General features: G+C 46.4%; 1 protein-coding gene across 1 annotated transcript in view; it reads right to left on the bottom strand.

Annotated features, from left to right (window-relative positions):
• PRKCH (protein kinase C eta) overlaps positions 1-22,987 on the bottom strand; it is a 113,326-nt gene that overhangs the window by 49,540 nt on the left and 40,799 nt on the right. Inside the window, exons 3-9 of the mRNA XM_059850521.1 lie at positions 17,471-17,621; positions 16,616-16,650; positions 15,598-15,686; positions 13,884-14,013; positions 12,898-13,025; positions 10,641-10,784; positions 9,717-9,890 (exon numbers count right to left, since the gene is read on the bottom strand). Coding sequence (XP_059706504.1) covers positions 9,717-9,890; positions 10,641-10,784; positions 12,898-13,025; positions 13,884-14,013; positions 15,598-15,686; positions 16,616-16,650; positions 17,471-17,621 — 851 coding nt within the window. The remainder of the gene's footprint in view (positions 1-9,716; positions 9,891-10,640; positions 10,785-12,897; positions 13,026-13,883; positions 14,014-15,597; positions 15,687-16,615; positions 16,651-17,470; positions 17,622-22,987) is intronic.

The raw sequence follows: 22,987 nt of genomic DNA on the forward strand, positions 1-22,987 counted from the left end.
AAAAAAAAAAAAAAAATCAGCCTGGCTCATGAATTCCACTTAGTTTGCATTTTATCTTTTTGGAAATAATTCATGCACACAACTCCTTAGAAAATCAGCTTTGGGCTCAATCTGAGTTCACTGAAGCCAAAGGGCTTCCCCAAGAAAACAGTCATTTTTCCCTGTTTTGGTAGTTTATGCTTTGCAGAGCAGAAGGGAGGTTTTCCAAATCATCCCCAAACAGAGACAGCTGTGTCGCTGCTTCCCAGAGAAAATTTATTGTTTCCAAAAAGAGTAGCAGGGCTTAGGGAGCTTGCAAGCAAATAATTACAAGATAATTACAAGAGCTGGCAGGCTCTCTCAGTGTTCCCAATGTTCTCCCTTCGTGGTCCACAACCCCCACACAAAGCAAATCTGCCCTAGGTCGTGCTGAGAGCAAGCAAATAAACCATGATTTCTCAGCACTGGGCTCCAGAAAGCCACATGTCCAACTCCCCAGCAGTGCAAGGGGCCATCTGTATCTGGGTCAAGGCACTGCAAAGCACAGGATCTGGAGGAGGAATAAGAAACAGGCTTGTAGCTGAATATTTATTTTCGTAGGACTAACACAGTCATGCCCCACTCTTAGATGCTGCTCTCTGAGGAAATGCCCATCCTCCATACCCAGGCCTCCACAGAACCCATGAATTCCTGCTGGAATGCCTCCACAGCATTCACAGATTCTATGAATTCCTGTTGGAAATGCTTCCCCCTCCCTCACTGTGGTTTTTCAATATTCTCATGAGGGAGGCAGAGGGGCAGACACTGATCTCTGTGGTGCCCAGTGACAGAACCCAAGGGAATGGCCTGAAGTTGTGTCAGGGAAGGTTTAGGCTGGATATCAGGAAAAGGTTCCTCACCCAGAGGGTGTTTGGGCACTGAACAGGCTCCCCAGGGCAGTGGTCACAGCACCAAGCCTGGCAGAGCTCAAGGAAGGTTTGGACAGTGCTCTCAGGCTCAGGGTGGGACTCTTGGGGATGGTGCTGTGCAGGGCCAGGAGTTGGACTCAGTGCTGCTGGTGGGTCCCTTCCAACTCAGCCTATTCCATGAGTCTGTGATTCCATAGCCAGCCCTTCACACAATACACAGATTCTATGAATTCCTGTTGGAAATGCCTCCCCTCTACACCCAGCCATGGACCAAGGCAGCCCTGCACCCCACGAGCTACTGCTGATCCCAGCTCCAAGGCTTAGGGAGAACAGGCTATCCAGGGGGGTCACACATGGTTTCAAATCCAGGGAGCATCACAGGTGTCCTGTGAACAGCCCCACCACGAAACACCCACCACAACAAGCCTTGCACAAACACATGTGTGAGCACAAGAGCAGACCTCATGAGCTCAGCCCCAAATTTCCAGACAAAGCTGCTCTTGCTCGACTGCAACAGAGCAAGGCGGTGACTGATGTCAGGAGAAGATTTGGTCCTTTGGTTTCAAAACACAGCAACTACATCAAGGAACTCCTCTGCCCCATGCTGCCTCAGAAAGAACCCCATGTGACCCAGGACTCCCAAACAGAGGGGCAGGAGGTTTTACATCCAGCTGCTCTGCTGAGCTGTTCTTCCTCCCTGCTCCACTGGCTGCAGAAGTGCTGCCAGCCCCAGGAACCACTTCTGCCTCAGGGAACCAAGCCACAGATTGCACACACAGCCCTGGGGTTACCCAGATGAGGGCTCACTGTGTGATGCAGCTGAAAGGCTGAGGAAGGGAAGGTTTCTTTCTTCTGCTGTTTTTGGGTGGTTTTTTTAAGCTAGAAGGAGGTGCAGTGGAAATCAAGCCAGCTCAGAATGGGCATAAGGTGCATGTGGTGTCTCCTCCAGGCTGGGCAGCTGGTGAGCACATTTCTGAGAATCTCAGGTCACTTCCCCACACCAGGCTCGTTTTTAGGTCCTTTAATAGAGTTCCCAGTCTAAATGAGGCAGTTATCACTGGCTGTCACCCCACCATGCTCTGCTTTCTGACACTGCTGACAGTGGGCACCATGGGGCTCCCTGTGAGGCCACTGCAGCAAGTGGCCTCATACACATGGCCCAGAGAATCATAAACTGGCTCTTGCCACTTGCATAAATAAACTCTGCAGGGTCCCTGGGGGTGAAGGTGGCCCTGGCACTCAGGTGCACAGTGCAGCATCAACACCCAGCTCATTCCACAGGAGCTCAAGGATGACAACCACAAACCAGGATGGGCCGAGGGCAGTTGTGGGCTCCCACTTGCACCAGGAAAAAAACCAAAACAAACAAGCCTAAATCTAACTGCATCCTCCAAATTCCTGCCCCTATTTTCTCAACCACTTGGCTGAAATGTCAAGCTCATACACTTGAGAGTTTTTGTAACAGGCAAATTCAGTCATTTGTCTGGAACAATGCATCTTCTGGGGTATTCAAGTGAAGCATACACACATCCTTCCTCCTCATCCCCTCCCTACAAGACAGCCTAATTCACAGCAGTGTTACACTATTAGCTCATCTTTTCACTAGAAACTTTTACACACCATATGTGCAAAATGATTATTATCCTGTTCACCTGTACCTGTTCCATTTTAAACCAGATCCAAATTAGAAAAAACCTCAAAACTCAAAAAGCCAATCAATTATGTTAAAAAATATCTGTTTTTTTAATCCAAATTAAAAAACAAAAAGACACTTTGAGCATCATTAAAATGAAATATTAAAAGGAACAAATTGAAATAAGAAGCAACATAAAATCTTCCCTCCCAGACCTTTTAAAATGGTAAAGAAAACTCCTTCCCACCTGAAAGATTAAAAAAAATTCAAAGGACTGACTGAATTTAGAGGGGAATAAATTGAGAAATAAGGAACTAGAGTGTATGACACTATAGACATCACCTGTTAATCAAAGATTTATAGGTCATCTGCACTCTCAGCTGGCTGCTGGCATCTTGGTGTCTCAGCAGAGAATAGCCCTGGAAATACCACACTTTTTTCCCAACCCTCAGCCCAAAAAGGCTACTGAAACTGGTCTTTTCAATTTAGAGTGACCAACCTGCAACAGCTCTTCCCATTTTATAAATACTGAGCTCTGCAATATCAACTGGCTCAGGCAGGGCTAGGGAAGGCTAGAGACCTCTACCAGCTCAGCCAAAGGTCTTCACATTAAAAATTAAGAGTGGAGACAAAACACCCAAAAGCCACTTGGAAACAGTTTGCTGTAAGGATTTGTGAATCATCTTCTCACCTTAAATACCACCTGGAAAGCAATATGGATTCAAAGAGACTGAAACATAAAGCACCACCAGCTCACACCTCAGTTACCTCTCCTCTGAGCTTAGATTGCCTTTGGTTTTTTCTTTCCCTTCCTCCTCAATACTGACTGGCACCTGCTTGCTCAGGGCTGCTTGAGAGCTGCTTCCATTCTTATCTCTTTTTATGCCACAACTTCCTAGATTTTAAGGACAAAAACCATTAGTTTCACATACTGTGGCTAACCATAGGCAACACACTAGCCTACCCTTGCAGTGAGCTTGATGATTTGTCCAAGCCACAGTCTCTCCCCTAAGCCACTGTAGATGGAGACAGGCATTTATATCAGCTTCATGAAAATGCAAATATCCAAAGTCCCTCAACCATCTGGGGTCAGAAACTTACACTGGGGACTACGACAGGACGATGGCAGCTGACCCTTCCAACCCTCCAGCTCATGTTTTCACCTCAGCTCTCACTGCCTCAGTGTGCACCCCAAGCGTGGACATCCAGCAAAGTTCACAGATTAGAGTCAGAAATGTCAGTCTGATCTTGTTTCACCTCCTGCCTGCAAAAAAACCCCTGGCCTCAAGTGTTCCTACAATGAAGTGACCACTGCAAGGTGGCACTGCGGCTGTCAGAAAAAGCAGAGACTTTCCGAGCAGCCGCGCAGGTCAGGCTTACTGAGAGCTGGAACCAGCCTTCCAGCAAACACATCGGGGGGGTTTGGTGATGTGGACACTGTCAAACCACAGGAAGATGCACTTTCGACCAGCCTGTGCTAGACAGGAGCCAGAGGAAAGCAGAAACTGGCTGACACTGCTGTGGTCACAAAGCCAACACGAGGGCACACGGCACACAGCTGCAGGATCAGCACTAGAGAGTGAAGGGGGAGAGAGGAAATTCCTCTGTACCTCCCTATCCAAGAACCCCCAAAAAAACTAACCTGCCACCCCTGCAGTAAAGAACAACTGCAGCTCCTTCCAGCCTGACTTGCAGAGCCCTCCAGCAGAGTGGCTGGGGGCTAACACAGGTGTCAGCTCTCAAGAATAAGAGAAAAAGTCTCAATGCCTGCAGAAAAACATCCAAGACGTGCATTTGGCTGTCACGTGAATGCACACATGGAATTGTGCCTCCACAATGTGCCACAGAGGGAATGCTGGGGGCTCAGAGCCTGGGAATGCATCAAAGCCATCCTCTGTGCTCCCAAAGGGCTCCCTCCCAGTGCCTTTCAAAGAGAACATCAAAGAGGCCTCACTGCTTCCTGAACGCCCACCAGCACACTCCAAAGTCTGTGTCAGGGCACTTGTTCATCTCCCAGAGCCCTGGGAAGGCTGTCACTGCCTCTCCAGCCTCCCTCATCTCCACCACACCAGGCTCTGCCCTGTGCTCTGCCCATTTGGTGACACTGGAGTGGCTGGTGGCAACCAGGCTGATGGTGGAGATCCCCTGGGGGGACCATGACCAAGGACTCCCCTGGACATGCAAGGGCACTTAGACCTCCCTTGTGGCACCTGGGGACAAGGGGTGGGTGAGCTGGCACCTCTCAGGGCCAGCACTTTGGCTCGTGGGCCCTCTCTTGAAAATGATGCTTCTGTTGAAGGCTCCAGGTCAGCTCTAGCACTTCTAGGAGGTGAAATACAGGCTCATCTCTCTAAACCCTTGCAAGATGACCACGCTGACCCTGGCAGAACTGCCTGAGTGCCCCAAGAGCCAGTGGAGATGTGGAGAAGCCTTCTCCGTCCATGCTGAGAGCACGACATGAGCCCTTAGCCAGAAATGGGGACAAAAAGCTGCGTGACAAACAGCAGGCTGCCCTCTTAACACAGGAGCAGTTCCATGATTGTGCTGTCCCGGAGTCCCAGGCCAGTCCTGCCTGGCTTGAAGAGCACCCTTGCTCATCATTATCTTGAAGGACACTCGTTATAGAAAATCACAGCCTGCTGCCAAGTGCTCCTGTCTCACTATTTTTGGAACAACAGGGGCAGGCTCTGAGCCTCAGCAACTGTCAGCAGAGCCAGAGGGAAAGCAAATCCATATAATGATCAGGCTGGCTGATGGGGACAGTGCTGGGAACAGCATTGCCTGGGGGACAGTCTCCTGGAAGGACCCTTTGGTCATGAGAAAAGGGATAAGGGCAATAAACCTAAAACCCAGAAGCTATTCAACACTATTGGCATGGGAAGCTGATCTCCCCCAGCCCTCTTCATTCTCATGCATATGAGTGGAGACAAAAGGATTTAAAAGCAAACCACCTGTGCAGGAAGGATGGCTCCTAAACCCCAAAGAAGACAGGACCCACTTACTGCAAACTGATTTTAATTAAAACATTCCAGGATTCACATTCCCCAGGATTATATTACTGACTTAGCTATTTATACCTATAGCCTCTTTCACCCCTCCTAGGACAGTATTGTTGAGATGTTGGATGACACCAGTGTCAGGTAAATGGAAACAAACACTTTTTGGTGCTTGTCACCCCTAATGCAGGATCCACAATTATCCACAGGTCCCAGCACCTCTCAGCAACTCAGAGATTACTAGAGCAGAAGCATAATCCTCTCTGGCACTAAAGAATTATTCTAAGGCCCTAGAAAAAGTAGAGGTAAATGGCTTAAGCAAGGTGGAAAGCTCCCAGGGCAAGGCCTTCAATTAAAAAATTTTAAAATTTAAAAAAACAGAGAGGCAGTGAGCAGGAAAGACCTCCCACAGATGCAGCTGAAGGAGGATTTAAACTTCCCCCCTACAATGGAGCATCTGGACTCCTTCCTTGCCTTTCATAGGAAAGGAATCCAGAGGTGCAAGTCCAAAAGTGCCTAGCCCAGTGCTGGGCACACAGATGGCTACATCCAGCCTCTGCCAGCCTGCTGAGCTGCTGATATTTCATCTTTATGCTCTGAAAACTGTGACCCACAGCAGGCAGAGTCAGCCCTTGCAGCTCCTACCACCTAGTGGCTGCAGGATTCAGCCCTGATGGAGCGAGGAGGTGCCTGGAGGCCAGGCAGCCTCAGCCCACCCTGGGCAAATAAAGCTGCCCTTGATGGAGGGCATCACTTCAGCAGCAGCTGAGACTAAGGCAGGCTCACACTGAGCAGAGAGGCAGCACAAGAGAACAGAAAACCTTTCTGAAAACCATCAGTGGCTAATGGAAGCTCAGAAAAACCTCAGCCAGCTCTAAAGTAGGTAAGAAGAAGAAGAAGAAGCAGTATAGATGAACTCAGGTGATGCATTACTGTTTCAGGTACTTGTGCCTGCTCAGCTAATCATGGAATCACAGAATGGTTTGGGTTGGAAGGGATGTTAAAGATAATCTAATCACAACCCTCCTCTCCTGTACAGAGACACCTTTCACTAGATCAGGTTGCTCAGAGCTTCATCCATCCTGACCTTGGACACTTCCAGGGATGGGGCATCCCTGGAATAATGCTGCATTCCTGGCACCACACGACATCACACCACACTGCACAGACATGTCCCAGGCTGATACAGTCACCCCCAGGCTGCTTAAGCCAGGGGAAGAGTTTGCTGCTTTGGGTGGGATATTGTAAAAGAAACAGAATTTAAATGGCTCTGGATCCAGCCAAATTCTCAGATCCTGTGAGTACTATGTCCTCAAACTGCAGCAGCATCAGCAGATGATTCCAAGAGCCTTCCTTTGGAGTTTCCATGATTTCCTCTTGAACTGGGATGGGGGAGGCTGTAACTGGACACCCCTGTGTCAGGTGCAGCCTCTCCAGTGCCAGGCAGAATGGATAATGACTCTTCCAATTTCCTAAAGCAGCCTGGTCCATAATTTAGCTCACATTCCATGGGGCTGCACTGCTGGCTCAGACTGAACCTGGCACCTACCATCAGCCCTGTCTGCCTTCCAGCTAGGCTACTCCTCTGCCAGTCAGTCCCAGCTGGTCCTGATCTTATGGGATCAGGCTTTGATTTGGCTTTGAAAAATGGTAAGAAGCCTCAAAATGGCTAGTTCTTGAAAAATTATCAAAGGCAGGCCCTGTAGGTCATTATGTATCCAGGGTCTCCATGGCAGACTGGAGTTGTGTTTTGTTTTTTATAACAAGAACCATTAATACCACATTTTAAGTGTCTGGGCTGTAACTGTGATACATGTGATGTGGTTTCCATGTAATTGCAAACTGGGTATTTGTGCTACCATGCTCCCAAATCCATAAATTTTTAAATATGGCTGCAGGATGACATTTTGAATAAGTGGTTACTCTTTTTATATCTATAATGGTTTATATAGATAGATATATTTTTCTGCCAAGGTCTTGTTAATGGAGGGGATATCCCCATGCCATACAAACAATAAACAGATTCCCCAAGTTTGTATCAGCCTGGTTAAGCCTTCCTGGAAGGACTGTGACCAGTGAATAACCCTGCTGTTGCAATAATTTCTCTGCAATAGCAAAATGGTTTAATTGTGCTTTTATAAGCAATTTAAACTTGGTTATTTTGGACTGAAGTTGGTGTGACTGAGTGCAGACCATGGGCAAAAGATGTCATAAACCACCTTTATTTGAAATCTGCATTTTTTGGTCAAAAATGCTTCCTTTTTTTGTGTTATTCATCATCAGAGGGGAAGTGGGATTCAAGTAAAAGAGGAACCCAGCAAAGACTGGAAATAGCAGGGTCCTGCTATACAAGCATCACTCCCTTGGTACCATTTCAAGGACTGACCAGCTCTGTGTCAAGGGCTGAGGGGCTCTTCCCTCTGCTCCTCTGATGACAAGCTGGTCCAGAAACTCCTGTTCCAGGCTGCTCTACTGTTTAGCAACCTCCTTTTAATTTCCAGTCTAACTGTACTCATGGCCAGTCTAGACTAATTTAATCTTAGCCAGCATCTTGACAGCTTTGTTTCCCTCCTCAGTGTTTGACATCTGCAGACATCAATCAGATCCTCTTTTAGCTTTCAATTTGCTAGTCTAAACAGGCTGAGTTCTCCCCTTTTCTTCCTCTTTGCAAAAGACTCTGCAACTACTTCAGCAGCCCAGAAGAGCTTGCCTGCACCCACAGCAGACTGTGTTCAGTTTTTTTTGAACATGACAAACAGTTGCTCACACAGTGACCTTGAATCCTCTCTGAATTCATAAGAAGCACTCTGCACAGCCCAGGAGCACACTTGCTGTTCTCACATCCACACTGCAAATTTAGTGAGCAAAGCCATAGCAAAGGCCATAGCAATGAGTGGCAAAGTCCACATTTGACCTCAAAGAGAAACATATCAATACTGGACATTCCTGATATTTCAGGAAAGCCATTACAAGTTGAAATATCACAAATTAGAAGTTTCTTTGGTTACTAGTGACAACAGTGAGCTTTAAGTTTTGTTTCTGCTAAACAGCACAGCTGCTCTGTGAACCATGTGAGCTGTGCATTAAATAAAACCCAGCACAAACCACTCATTTCTAGCAGATGAGTCTACCCAAAGGCTCCACCCTAAATGAGCACAGTTCTTCACCTCCATAGCTGGCTGTTGCATCACCCCAGTGAAAAGAGAAATGGGTGGGTGGCTGAATACATTTGTCTGCTCTTTTTTTTGGTTTTTTTAAGGTATTTTGGGTTTATGTAGGAGGAGCAAAGCTGCAATTAAAAGGGCAAGTTTCTTCTACTTCATGTAAAAGGAAAACAAGCTCCACTGCCTTTTAGCAAAGAAGAAAATGCAACTGGAAAGGAGCCCAGGCAGTTTTGAAGAGCTACACTGCAGAAAATGCTTTGGTCCTAATAACAGCTTAGCTGAGGGATTCCCAAATTCAACTTGCCATACATGGCTGTGGCCACTGCCTCCATCTCAGCCACTCCTCCCTCCACCACCCACACCAGCAAGAGGCTCCCAGCACCAGCACACACCAGATGAGGCTCCCAGCCAGGCACTCAGCCCATGTCCTGTCCTCCACTTAGGTACACAGGGCACAAGGGACAGCAATGCTGCCATCTGTCTGCCCTACACAAGAAGAAATACCAACCATACATGGATCTGACTCAGTGTCCATCCCTGTCAGGCAGACCCTTTCCAGTAACCCCAAAAGGGTCTTTTGTTCAGTTCTGAGCAGTCTACAAAGGCTGGCAGACACCTGAGGCTACCTCCAGTTCCAAGTGCAAACCTTAAAGTTTGCAGAAAACTCAATGCAAATACAGCCTTGTTAAAAATTCAGGCAGCAACAGAGCAGAGCCTGAGATCCCAGAGCAACCAGAGGACACTGCAGGTGTGTAGACATTTGCACTTGGAAACGTTCAATGGCACAGAGATGTTTCTAGGGAAGACACAAAGAAAGGCTTTGTTAGGGAGCTCAGAAAAGGCCAGGATTTTGTTTGCCAAATGCCCAGCAGATGTCAGAGGTGCAATGTAGCACAGTGCTCTGTTCATCCTCGAGCAGAGACGTTTCTCCTGGGTCTGAGGTGGACATTGATAACAGGCCAGAGGCCAAATACACAGCAAAGTTCCTCATGGCAGTGTCAGGAGGAAGGCTGGCCACTGCCTGGGCTGTACTTACAGGAGTCTGGAAGCAGCAGTAGAGCTTGGTGAGGAAGGGGTGGTTCCTGGATAAGGAGAGGATGCGTTTCTCAGTCATGGTGCACTCAACGTCATCATCCTGGAGAATGACATCCTTCTTCAGCACCTTCACTGCATACAGCTCCCCACTCTCTTTTATCTTGGCAAGCATCACCTAAACCAAAAGCAGGGGTGAATGGCAAGGGCTGAGCCCTCTGTCTCTGAGCAGCACAGAGCCTCTCACACCTTCCCAGGCTAGAAATATCACATCTCATGACCAGGCTTGGGGACCAAAGTGAGTCAGCCTGTTAGCATGGGCATCAGTGTACAATCAATGACACACACCACTGCCTGCAGCAGGCTGCTCTGGACAGACATACCCACATGCTGCTCCTGTCTGGCACAGGGCTGCCTGGTCGAAGGTCACCCACTGTGCCAGCACAAACTGCCTGCACAGGGCCTTTCATTCCACCTCCCTACTCATAAACTCAAACACACTCTTTCACACACTCTTCACATCAGCTTCCTGGCAAAGCAGAGAAACAAAACCACCATCTCACCATGTTTGAAACCACTGCCTTGTTGCCTTTAAAGGAAAAGTCTTTACATGCTCCAAGAAATGCTGCCCAAATGGGTGTTACACACTTGCAGCTCCTGGTATAGGCCCTGGCATGCAGATGTTCCTTCAGGGAACTTCTTTTTTTGTGATAGCCAGTTCTTCACTTTGCTGTCAGCTTTCTTTCTCTTCCATTTTCTCCCTGCTCTCTGTAACCAACTTTGTTGCACAAAACAAGTACCACTTAGTACTTGCTCTGGAGTACCACTGGACAGCGGGGGTAGCATGTTATGAAATCACTTCAGCTGCCTTGGGGCTTCTTAAATAAGGAATGTGGTTTCTCACAAAATAGCCAGGAATAACTCTCACCTTTCCAAAGCTCCCCTTCCCCAACACACGAAGGAAGGTTAAGTCTTTGATCCCGAGTTTGCTTGCTGAAATTTCAGTAATGGTGTTGCCATCCTTCAGACTGCCTTTGCCCTGATGTTTCAATGTAGATCTGGAAACCAGCTTCTGTGGAAGAAAGCAAAGAAGTGTTAGCCTGCAGAGGAATTGTACTTCTGCTTCAGAGGTGCTCACAGGTCCACCATCCAGGGCATTTGGGGCCTTTCCAGGGGCACTTTATGGCTGCAGAGACAGAAAGTTGTGTTGGTAGAATCACACATGTGACCAGCCAAACTCAGCACTGCTCAGGGTTGTGCTGACATGCCAACACCAGCTCCTGACATGGCATTTCAGGTTGTAAACCAACTGCCCAGCACACCCCAGATAATCACAGAATATGCTGAGTTTGGAAGGGACCCACAAGGATCATCAAGTCCAACACCAGGCCCTGCACAGGACCATCCCAAGAGTCAAGAGGAAAGGTTAACTCTCTCCATCCTTACTCCCCATAAAAAAAAATAAAGAGGATAAGTGGGGAAATCCAAATCTTCTATCTACCAGCAAAGTAAGGAGGACTGCATAATTTCTGCAATAGGCAAAGTGCTGTGGAGATTGAGAACCCTAGCATATCTCATTTGAATTTCTTATGTTTCTACTTGATTTTAAGACTCTTACTCAAAGCTCAGCTCAGTGGGACTCCAACTTCAAAACATGTCTCTTTTCCACATTTGGGCTGCTGGCTTGCTCCACCACTTCAAATTCAATGGAAAGCTGTTCATTCCCATGCCAGCAGTGAGGTGCTGCATATTCAGGAGTTGTATCAGTATCAGCACACATTTCTAGAGCTCCTAATTTTGAAGTACAAAAAGATCAAGCCAACCTCTGGTGCCCTCTGCTCACAGCTCTGCAGGTATGCATGTGCATACAAACGAGCACTTCCATTCAGTTTATTGGTCTGAACAAAGTCACAGGGACTTCGTGAGCTCCATCTTGTGACTACTTTGGTGTACAGCAAAGTTCCTTCTGCACAGGAGACTCATCACCATGGGCAAAGAACCAAGAGCAGTCACAGAAACACAGAGAGGTGTTTGTGTTGGAAGGGACCTTCAAGATCATTTAGTTCCAAATCCCTGCCATGGGCAGGGACACCTTCCACCAGACCAGGTTGCTCAAAACCCCATCCAACCTCATCTTGAACACTTCCAGGGACTGGGCATCCACAACTTCTCTGGGCAATCAGTGGCAGGGACTGACCAGGCTCACAGTAAACAATTTCTGCCTAATGTATTACCTAAACCCACCCTCATTCAGCTTAAAGCCATTCAAGGCTGTCCTTACAGCACAGTCTGAGCACTTTCCTAGATCCTTTCTCTCGTGAATAACAAGAAGAAATCATTAAACACCAAGCACAGATTTTTTTGTTGCCGCTGTTTTCATCTCCTTTTGATGTGCAGATGATGCAAACAAGTGTTAACAAGTGCTGATTTTTGCAGAATGGAGAAGGGAGTATGGGATTTCCCTGTAACTCCCAGGATAACTGTCCCCCAAAGTGCTACAGGGGGAAGAGTAAAGATAAGAGTTTGCTACAAACCAACTGAAATCAAAAGGGGCAGCAAAGCCTAATGAGCCTGCTAGGCTGATACAGCATGATGCGATTGATCAATGTAGCTGGCCAACTGTATGAGAAGATTTACCACATCTGGAAAGTATGGTTTGGGTTTGAATTTTTTTTTTGTTGTTTTGACAGGGACCATAGATTTTTGGCCAGGGATGTAGCGAAGAGTGAAATGGTTACCCCAAAATCACACAGAAGAAGTAACAAAGTTGGGGAAAGAACTAGGCTTCTTCTTGAGCTCTTTTGCTCTATCACAAGCCATGCATGCAGGTAGTAGTTGCACTTGCAGTAAAAAAAAACAAAATGCATGGCATGAATCATATTGATCACTAATTAGTCAGGGGGGTCTTATTGTACTCTCATTTGTGATAAGCAGATGAAAGAGTGTTGAAGAGTCACAGAACTGTGGAACATAAGCACATTGCAAAGCAACACCTATAGATTAAAACTTGGATGTCAGAAATCCATTTTCCAGGTGAGGCTTTTGCCACAAGCCACAGACCTACTCCTGCAGTCCCCTACCCAGCATTACCTGTCCTATGGGAAGCCTCTGCCCCCTCCTACACCCATAGAAAGACTCAGTTGTAAATGCCTTAAATAGAGAAGGAAAAAAAAATAAATACTCACTGAATTTGGGGAAATGCTTCCAGGCTGCAGACCCATGCAGGCCAAGGTTTTGGCAAGCTCTGCTGAGTTCACCCCACAGTTTGGAGCAACATTTAAATGGCATCGGATGTGGACGTTCATTTTACAGACTGACAGGGGCAATGGAAAGTAAAAGCAAAGGAACAATTAAAATAACTTGGAGGGGTTCACTGCTAATTCTGCTTCAGGAAATACACCCATCTGGGCCTGCCCTGCATCTTTAAACTAGAGGGATTTTTGCCACTGATTTAAGTAGAAGCAAAATTAGGACTCTAGTAAGAGAATAAACTCCTGAAAACCAGGAATGGACCCCAAACTCTCCAAGCAGGATGGCTATTATTGCCTAAAGCTTTTCATAAGCACAGATTTTTGAGGTGCATAACTACCATTGCAGCTATGTCTGTAAGTGCAATTAATATTTATAATGCCACAGAATTCACAACAAACGTCCCCTGCATTTTCCCATTTCTAATTTTAAAGACAGCGTTCAGTGGGAAACAAAAATCATTATTGCTCTCACTCATGGGCACACACACACCCTCTTGTGGGAGATGAAGGCAAGGATTTTACAGTCTGGATCACTGAAACAAAAACTTAACACCAGAACATGCTTAGTCTTCAATTAATAGGCAGGGTAGTCAGCCTAAAGCAATGACCTTTTTCTCCCCTCAGATGCCTTTTCACTGCCTTACCTCATTAGCTGAGGAAAAAACCTTCAGGTAAAGGGAAAATACAAATGCAGGAAGCAGAATACTTTTAACAGTGCAAGTGACACAAAGTGCAAAGGAGAGTCCTTCTGGCAGGCAGAGATTAAAGAGGAGATCAGTCTTTTTTTTTTAACTCTTACAAAGATAAATATTCATCGCTCAGCTTTCTCCTGAAGGTTGCACAAATCAAGCCCACACAGTGCATCAAGAGTCTAAAAATAAATGTATTTTGTGAAAAGGCAACAGAGAGAAGCTGCTCACTTTTACACTGCAGACCCTGTCGCATGATCCCCCAGAGCAAGGAGCCACAGTGGTCACAGAATGTCGGGACTTTGTAGTTGTGGATGCCAAATTTATGAGGAATGTTGATCCCAAACCTCTGTTCAGCCACCTGCAGCACCAAATGAAAAGAACAGGTTTAAAATTCAAACACATATTTATAAGCTGGTGTCCATTTGCATACAGGCACTTGAGTGCAAATCTAAGAAAATAATTTCAAGACAGAAAAATGTCCCAATCCATCACCTCACTGAGGTTTAGAGCAAGTGAATACTCAATTAACAGCCTCACCTGCTGTGAGCCAGCCCTGCTTTCCCTGCTGGCCAGGCCAGACTACCTGGCAAAGCAGATTTTAAAAAAAGGGCTCCCTAGCCAATTCTAAATTCTTACAGAATACCTCAAAACAAACCAATCCCACTGTAGTGTGAGTTACAGCCTTTTTTAATCACACAGTTTCAAAATTATTGACTTGTATACTATGTGCAAAAACATGTAACTTTAGGTCAAACTGTTGATTTTATTAATTTTAATATAGAACTGCTTTCACAACTCCTCCTAAAATTCTCATTCCTCTTTTTGCCCTCCTTGTAATTAACAGCCTTTCAGGCAAGCATTTCCCTTTATTACTTGCACTCAATCACCTTTTTAACCCTGTTCTTTTCCAATTGTAGATCATTCAGATCTCAAGGGCACCTTTAAAAAATGTTTCAATGTCTGAAGAAAGCAGTCCCCATTTAGCATATTCATCACTTTTGACTTTGTTTCTCAGCATGAAGATCCTGGAAAGCTGAGGCAGAACCCACAACTCTATTAAAGAAAAGTCAGGGGTGTGACTGGAACAAGAAGTTCAAGGTGAGTGGTGCCTCCTCTCTTCTGGCTTCTTTTAAAGTAGTTTAAATGTGTCATAATACCTTCATAATCTCAAGAGAGGGGTGAGGACATTCACTATTTAACTTGCACTCTACCCTGAGGCTTCTTAACTCATTTTCATCTGGCCTGTCAAGGGGTCATTTTAAGGAGTTCAGCTCAGTAGTTTGGAGGCAAGAAATAACAAAGGCAATTGCATGACACAAAACACAGAGCTACCTCGTGAATGAACAGATTTGATTTGATTTTTCCTCAGTTATTGAACCATTTCCAGTTCCAGAAATGAGACACGCGATGCACAGGGCAGTGTTAGGTGGGGATGTTACTCCCATCAAACACATCCAAAACCAGAAAGAAGGAAAACCTTCAGAAACATAAGTTATGCAAGGGTTCTTTATTGCAACGGATTTCACAGAGCAAAGGTGTGGAGCCACAACTAAATGAGCCCTTCAAGCAATCAGAAAAGAAGAAAGAGGCAAAACAAAGACCAGTGGTTGGCCAGAGAAATCCACATTAAGAACTGGAAACCAGATTTTGATTGCACCACAGTTAACCATGCAAGAAAATTACCAAGGAAAACACTGGATTTGCTATTTATTGATGTCTTCCAGTGAAGATATCCTGACTTTTTAAACCATGTGCTAGTCCAAACAGTTAATGGCATCGACAGAACAACAGGATGACACTGCGTGGCTTTTAAGCAGGTCCCTGTCACTCTTTCCCACTTTTAAACCCATGAATAAAGATAACATGAAGTAAATTCTCTTATAGGACAACCCCAGCAACCCAGACAAAGTATGATGACCCAAAATAACCAACATGACTTTACCTTGAGATCATTCTTGCTAGCATTGTTTTGGCACGTGCAAGCTGTGACAATGAGGTGATGGCAGCGCTTGTGTACAACACAGGTGCACACTGAAATAAAAGAGGCAAACTGAAAAGAGCCCTTGGAAGACTCAGAACATCAATCCACCAGCTGGGTTCCTTAAGGATCAGCTGCATCATCAGCACACAGTACAGATGTGAAAAATAATTGGTGGCTTGGAATTTACAACAGATCTGGAGATGTATCTTCAACCTACTGCAACAAAAATTCTGCTCTGGATTATTGACACAGCCTAGAAAACAGTTGCCTACATCAAATATGGGTGATTGACACAAAAACAACTATGTAACTTCTAAAATACTCAAAAAACGCTGTTGAAATAATTATCCAGTGAAGAGTGTTTCACACAGCAATATCCATTTTGTTTACATGCAGCTTCCTTTCACAGGACACCAGTGCCCTATTATACTGCACAGGAACAGGCTGTGTTAGGCTATACTGAATGACCATGGCAGCTCTGAGAAAAAGGGAAAGGCAAAATAAAGGGAAAGGCAGAACAATAATTAAATGCAAACAAGCACCACATACATCTCCACACCCAGTCAACCAAACCATGCATTCAGGCAGAAGTGCTGTGCCAGCCCACGAAGTCACAAACTCCCAAATTTTACTCTGGGAGAGAAAGGAGGGTGGCTATTCCAGCAGGGTACTTCATGTCCCAATACCAGCTGAGCACTGTCCTGAAAGGACCCTGGGTGCCTCAAGCCCAGCTGGGTGTTGCATGTAGCAACTGAGTGGACCTGCAAAGGGTGAAACAGCAACCAGACATGCAGGTGTTTGCAGGAATGTCAGTGGCAAACCTGACAGGGACTCAAAAGCACAGGTCTGGCTGCCAGGAGAGGAAGAAGAGTGGGGACTCCAGAGCAGCTCACAGCTGCAGGATGCCCCAGCAGCATGGGAAAGCACTCCCAAAGCAGCACATCCCACACACACGCTACACAGGAGCAGAGCATCTTACCTTGGCACTGGTATCCCTGCTTCCCAAACACGCCCCTGGCCAAGAGAAAACACGGACACAATTCAATGGCAGAAGGATGGCTGTCTTGCAGATTGTTTACAGAGGGCAGAGCCAAAATGCAGGAGGATCCCAAATTATCAGATCCCATGGCAGAGCTGCCCAGCAGTAGTGGTGCAATCCAGCACAGGGGTGTGAGAGCACAGGAAAGCACTGCACAGGCATGGCTCACAGGGCAGGCTGTCAACATGCCTGTATTCCCCATATTCCCCCTCACTCTCCTTTCTCAGATACCTCACTTCATTACAACACACACCACACATATTACACTGATCCCAGCAGCCCACACCCTGTTATTATTTCTCCCACTCCATGTTCTTTTGAGGCATATCTACGTTTTTCTCCTTGCTCTGCCTACTCCTCCACGTGCATCACTTCACACCTCTCTGATGGCTTTTCTGTTCTCAGGAATTTTCTCTAAACTTTCAAGCAACTGTTTTTTTTCCTCAGTGTAATCTCAACGCTTCACTCCAGTGAGTCAGGTCTTTCTTCAGGTTGCTTCATACTTTTTTTCCCTTGAAATAAGGGGAATAATCTGTGGTTACAAGGGAGGGACACTGCCACATCCCCACACCAACCCAGTTTGCTTCCAGCACCCAAGATACACATTACCTCTGGCCTCTCTGCAGCAGACTCCAGTCTGCAGCACAAATGCACCCTGCCAAACCCGATGGCCAAAGGGCATCACATCAGAGGCCCTGGGTAAAGTCCTAAGTGACATTCAGGATTGGGGGTGCCTTGTCCCCGGAACACAAAGGACTGGGGAGCCCTGTGCCAGGGTGCTTGGGCTGCTCTTACCAGATGAACTCCCTGCAGTGAGAGCAGTAGGTGGGCTGTCGCAGGTAGGTGGCCATGAACTTGTGCCCGTTCACCTGGTGCACCCGCCTGCGCATCGCCCGCTGCCGCTTCCGAGTGAGGTTCTTAAAGATCCGGTCCCTCTGCAGGGTCCCTGGGCAGGGGGAGGAGGAGAAAAAAGGACAACAAAACATTAAGGTCATCACACACAGTTCTTGCTTCTGGTGTTGCTACAGCATTCAGTTTGGGCCCTCAACCTGAGGAGGATGTGGACCTGCTGAAGGAAGGCCAGAGGTGGCCATGGAGATGATGCCAGGGCTGGAGCCCCTCTGCTGTGAACAGGCTGGAAGAGCTGGGACTGTTCAGCCTGGAGAAGAGATGGCTACTTAGAGCTCCTTCCAGTGCCTGAAGGGCTACAAGAGAGATGGAGAGGGACTTTTGACAAGGCCATGGAGTAACAGGATAAGGGAGAATGGCTTCACACTGAAAGACACTGGGTTTAGATTGGATGTTTTGAAGAAAAAAATGACTGTGAGGGAGGTGAGGCCCTGGCTGAGGTTGCCCACAGGAGCTGTGGCTGCCTCATCCCTGGAAATGTTCCAGGCCAGGCTTGATGGGGCTTGGAGAAACACGGTCTAGTGGAAGGTGTCCCTGCCCATGGCAGGGAGTTGGAATTAGAGGATATTTAAGGTCCCTTCCAATACAAACCATCCTATGATAAAATGCTTTCAGAAGCCACAATTACATCCCTGGTCTAGAAGTCAGGGGGCTGTGGTCTAGAATAAGGATGGCATCTGGAGCAGGTACAGAACTTAATTGCAGTGTCCGTTTTAGCTCAAAATTGTATTTTTTATCTAGAAATATCTGCCTTTTCCTATTTTCCCCCCATTCCTCTCCCATGTTGAGACATGCCAGTAAGCTATTAACTCACAAGATGCAAATAGACCAGAAGCTCAAGGCTAATGAGTTGTTATAATTCACAGCTTTTTGGGCAGTAACTCCTGAAAACACAACTACACATAACCAGCTGACCACCACCACACTTGCTGAGTGAAAGCAGTGCCTTTCTTTGAGAACAGTGCTCATCCACCTTTGGTATTCTCATGCTACATTTCTTTATCACTATTTGCAGCATTTTTACATACTTCCAATACTTCCTGTGTTAGTAAAAAAAAACCAGGCTACTTTCTCAATGATGGCTAGTTGTTTGATATGTACCACACAGCTTCCTTTAAAGGGCTCATTTTCCAAAGGTTAGGTAATATTTGATAGTTCTAAAAAGCAGGGATCTAGGAACTGCTGGCATTCAGATATGAATTGTCCCAAAATATAATTTAATTTTAGAACAGAGTAGACTATTTCAGTTAAAAGGGACTTAGAATAATCATCCAGTCCAACTGTCTGACAACATCAGAATGGACCAAAAGTTTGTGTACTTTAAGAGCATTGCTGAAACACTTCTTAAATATGACAGGCTGTGGGCACTCACCACCAGTCTATGAAGCCTTTTTCCATGTCTAAATCACCTCTCATCAAAAAAATGCTTCCTCATGTCCAATCCAAACTCCTCTGGCACGATTTAATATCACAATTTAATTATCTATCAATATAATCTAATCTTTTTACTGAGTTTAGTTCAGCCACATAACAATTTCCTAACAAATCTCAATTTACACGAAACAAGTGTCTCTCAAAGGGCATGAACTGAGCTCTAGATCAAGAGAGCCATTCCCATTTAGGCAGCAGCTGTCCAAACTGCATATCCCAGCCAGCTGGTCTCTGGGATCTCACACAGACCTGGTCAGACTCAGCTGAGCTTCCCAGATCAAAGCCTCATCTGGGGCACACTTGCCTCACAAGAAAGAAATGAAATTTGCAGTTTTCAAGTTAGTTAATTTGCAAAGTAAAGGCTCTCAAAACAAGGGCATTTTTGGGGGGAGGACAACACACCAGAGTCTGCCAGAGGTGACTGTGCAACAACATCTCTGTTCAGGACTCTTGCTTGGAGCGTGGACTGGATGCAAGACCAAAGCCAGCTCCTGCCAAACCCTCTGCTGGGTATAATTCCACAGGAAGGGACAGGTCTGTGAACTCCCAGAGCAGTGGATTAGCAGCAGGACCCAAACACAGCTGTCACCCTCCCACTTATCTTGCCACAAAAAGGGGGCAGAGCAATTCCCTGCTTTCAACTGGCTTTGCTGATTAACCACTGGGGGGACGGGGGTGGTGGAAATAGAGGAAAAGCTGTCAACCTGATCAAGGCCTGAAATGCAGGAATCCCACATCACAGGCATATTTCCTGGTCCTCTTTGTAGGAGTCAAGATAAGGGAAACCATCCTGTCAGAACTGAGCCCAGCCACTTCAAGGGGATGTAAGCCACAGGATGTATTCCTCTTGGTACTCTTGCTACAGGTTTAGAAGCAAAGCCAGCCATAAAGCCCAAGGGTTTTCTGCTGAGTTCTCCCAGCCATTTGTGCACATGTCCCTTCCACAGGCACTGATGAAAATCTCCTACCCAATGGCATCACTGTGACCGGAGTATGGTTTGACTTCAGGACAGTTTGCATTTATTTTTTAAATGGAAGCACGTGCTATAAATTAGGATTTTCCCATTTCAACACACCAAGAAAAAGACTGATCCAAGCATTTAACAGAAACCTGCTTTCTTCAGTGCTAAGCTCCAAGCAGCTGGGCACAGACTGGCTCAGAAGAGCCTGCCTTTGTAGGGAAGTGCTTAAACATGTGTTTAATTCCCACTGAGGTCAACAGGACTCAGGGGAACACAGGGATTACCAGACTGAATTAGAACATTGGTCCATCTAGTTCAGCATCCTCTGTCAGTGGGCAGCCAAGAACACATGACAGCAAGCTGGAGGAACTCTGCAGCTGGGAGATAATTTGCCTCTTTCCCACGCACGAGATGTCATTTTGATCTCCAGAAGTGAGATCTGATTTGTGGAGGTTTAATATTCCTTTCAAACGTTCAACCATCATTGCACAAGTTCAACTGCCTCATTATCTACCATAGGAAACAAGCCCAAGAAGAACCTCAAGAGGTCAACCAAAGGGTCCTCTAAAAGGAAGATGAAGACACAGCTGCTTTGAGTCTGAGCCTCCTGCAACTTCATGTGAGAATAAAAAAAAAAAAATCCTTATGGTATTACAAAATGTGCCCAACTTCAAATTTAAAAGAACACCACTTTGATCTAGGTTTAGGCAAACACATAAGCGTTTTTCCTGGATCAAGGCCAAACACCTCAACTGGCTAAGTGTCCTGTATGGGTGTTCAGCATGCAGAGGAGAACTTCTGAGGCATGGAAAGGGAAGCACAGGGCTTGAGTGGGTAGTGAGCACCTAAGTAAATCACCTAAAAAAGCAATCTACTTACCAGCCTGCTCCAGGCCAGCTGCTACGTTAGAAGCCCAACAGCTGATGCCCTTTAAGCCCCCACTTAGCAGGGTTTAAAAGTGTATGTTCCCAATTTAGCTCCTACAGTTTCTGGTTTTTTTATGGTTCCCATCAAGAACCAGCATGGGGCAATCACCTCCCTGGTGCTCTCCCATGCAGTGCAGACCACACATGGCAAGAGGAAACCAATCCTTGGCAAGTGGAATAGAGGACAGTCGATGACAGCCTGCAAAGCCACCCATGGGACACTGCTGTGTATCCCTGTGGTTTGCCCAGCTTCAGACAGACTGCAATTTTGAAACAGTTCACAAAGCCCAAAGAATTACAGGCACTTGCTTCTTCCTGGGCTACAGAGGGAGTCTCCATGCTACCTGCACTGGTGGATCACATCCAGGGCCAGCCTGAAGCCTCCTCCCCAGAGCAGTATTTGGTTCCATCCCCCGTTCTCCAGACACCCAAATTCCACAGCACAACAGTTCCATCTTGCAGACCTGCTTGTCATTAATGCACATGCCACAAGTTGGGGTATTTTCTTTACTAAAAGCTAACTCATATTTAAAACACTCCTCAAATTTCACACTTTCTCCCACTACTTGGCTGTCAGACCCTGCTAATGTTCTGCTGATACCACACATCTTTCAGGTGATCCTCACACCCATGCTTATGTTCACCTCAACTTACAATATAACAAATCTGAGTGTTACTAAGCAGGCTTCAGGAAGGCCTGGATTACTTCTCACATGCTATCAACTGTTTTGGGCACTCTTCCTCCCATGTCCTGGTGCTGGCTCAAGTGAGAAGGAGAGGGAGAGCCCAGCACAACCTCAGCCATACCTTGAGTCCAGGGGTAGCTGCAGGAGACCATCCATCACATGATTCAGTGGATCTACATATGGATCCACATCCCACAGAATAAATCCCTCTGTCTCAGGGCTTGGTGCTCATGCATCCCACACACCACACCATGGAGCTGGCAAGTTCAGCCCTCCAACAAGCTGCAAGTGATTTTGAAATGGTGAAACATATGGCTACCAAAACCTCCTTCCTCCCCACCAACAGGATGGCAGTTCCTCAGCTCACACCCAACACATCTGTTCAGCAGGTCCCAGTGCCTCTGGGTGAGAGGCTGTGGGCAGAAATCATCCACCAACACAGCACTGAAGCCTGCAAATGGAAAGGCTGAGAGAATTGGGATTGTTCAGCCTGGAGAAGAGGAGGCTCTGGGGTGACTTCAATGCAGCCTTTCAGTACCTGAAGGGGGCCTATTGGAATCTGAAGAGAGACTGTTTGCAAGGGTATGTAGTGCTAGACAAGGGGGAACAGATCCAAACTGAAAGAGAATAGATTTAGATGATTTATTAAAAAGAAATTCTTCCCTGTGAGTGTGGTGAGGCCCTGGCACAGGTTGCCCAGAGGAGCTGCAGCTGCCCCATCCCTGGCAGTGTTCCAGGCCAGGCTGGATGGGGTTTGCAGCAACCTGCTCTAGTGCAAAGTGTCCCTGCCCATGGAAGAGGATTAGAATGAGGTGATCTTTAAGGTCTCTTCCAACTGAAACCAGTTTGTGATTCTGTGACAGGGTGGCCAATGCAACAGCCCCTGATGCCTCCCATCCTTGGTGTCAGAGGATATAAAGCCATCAGAGACATTTTCCCAGCTCATGTTTTGCATTCTGGCCAGTTTCCTACAGGATACATATTTTCCTTCTGGACACAGAGAGTGTTTTACAAAACAAAGCCATTCTAGACCATTAAAGAAACCAAGACTTTTAAAAGACTCTAACCTCTGGTAAAGCAACAACCACCATGAACAGTTCAAATGTCCAAATACTGCTATAAAAGCAGACAAGTAATTGCTCAGTGAAGGGAGTTTCCACATCCGTGGTTGAACTGGGACATCTGTAACTATGGGGTATCCACTGTGCCTGCCTATGTGCAAACCTTAACTACAAAGTTCAACACTAAAAGCCTCTTCCCCTTTCCTCCTCTGCACTCACACTGAACATGTGTTTATGGCAGTGGAAATTATACATGCAGCGGGAGAGGAGAATAAATAACCCACCAAGTCATCTGAGGACACATGCAAGCACCAGCACATCCCCACCCCACCTGCCC

This window comes from Haemorhous mexicanus, chromosome 6, assembly GCF_027477595.1.
Source record: "Haemorhous mexicanus isolate bHaeMex1 chromosome 6, bHaeMex1.pri, whole genome shotgun sequence".
In the NCBI taxonomy this organism is placed as follows: Eukaryota; Metazoa; Chordata; class Aves; order Passeriformes; family Fringillidae; genus Haemorhous; species Haemorhous mexicanus.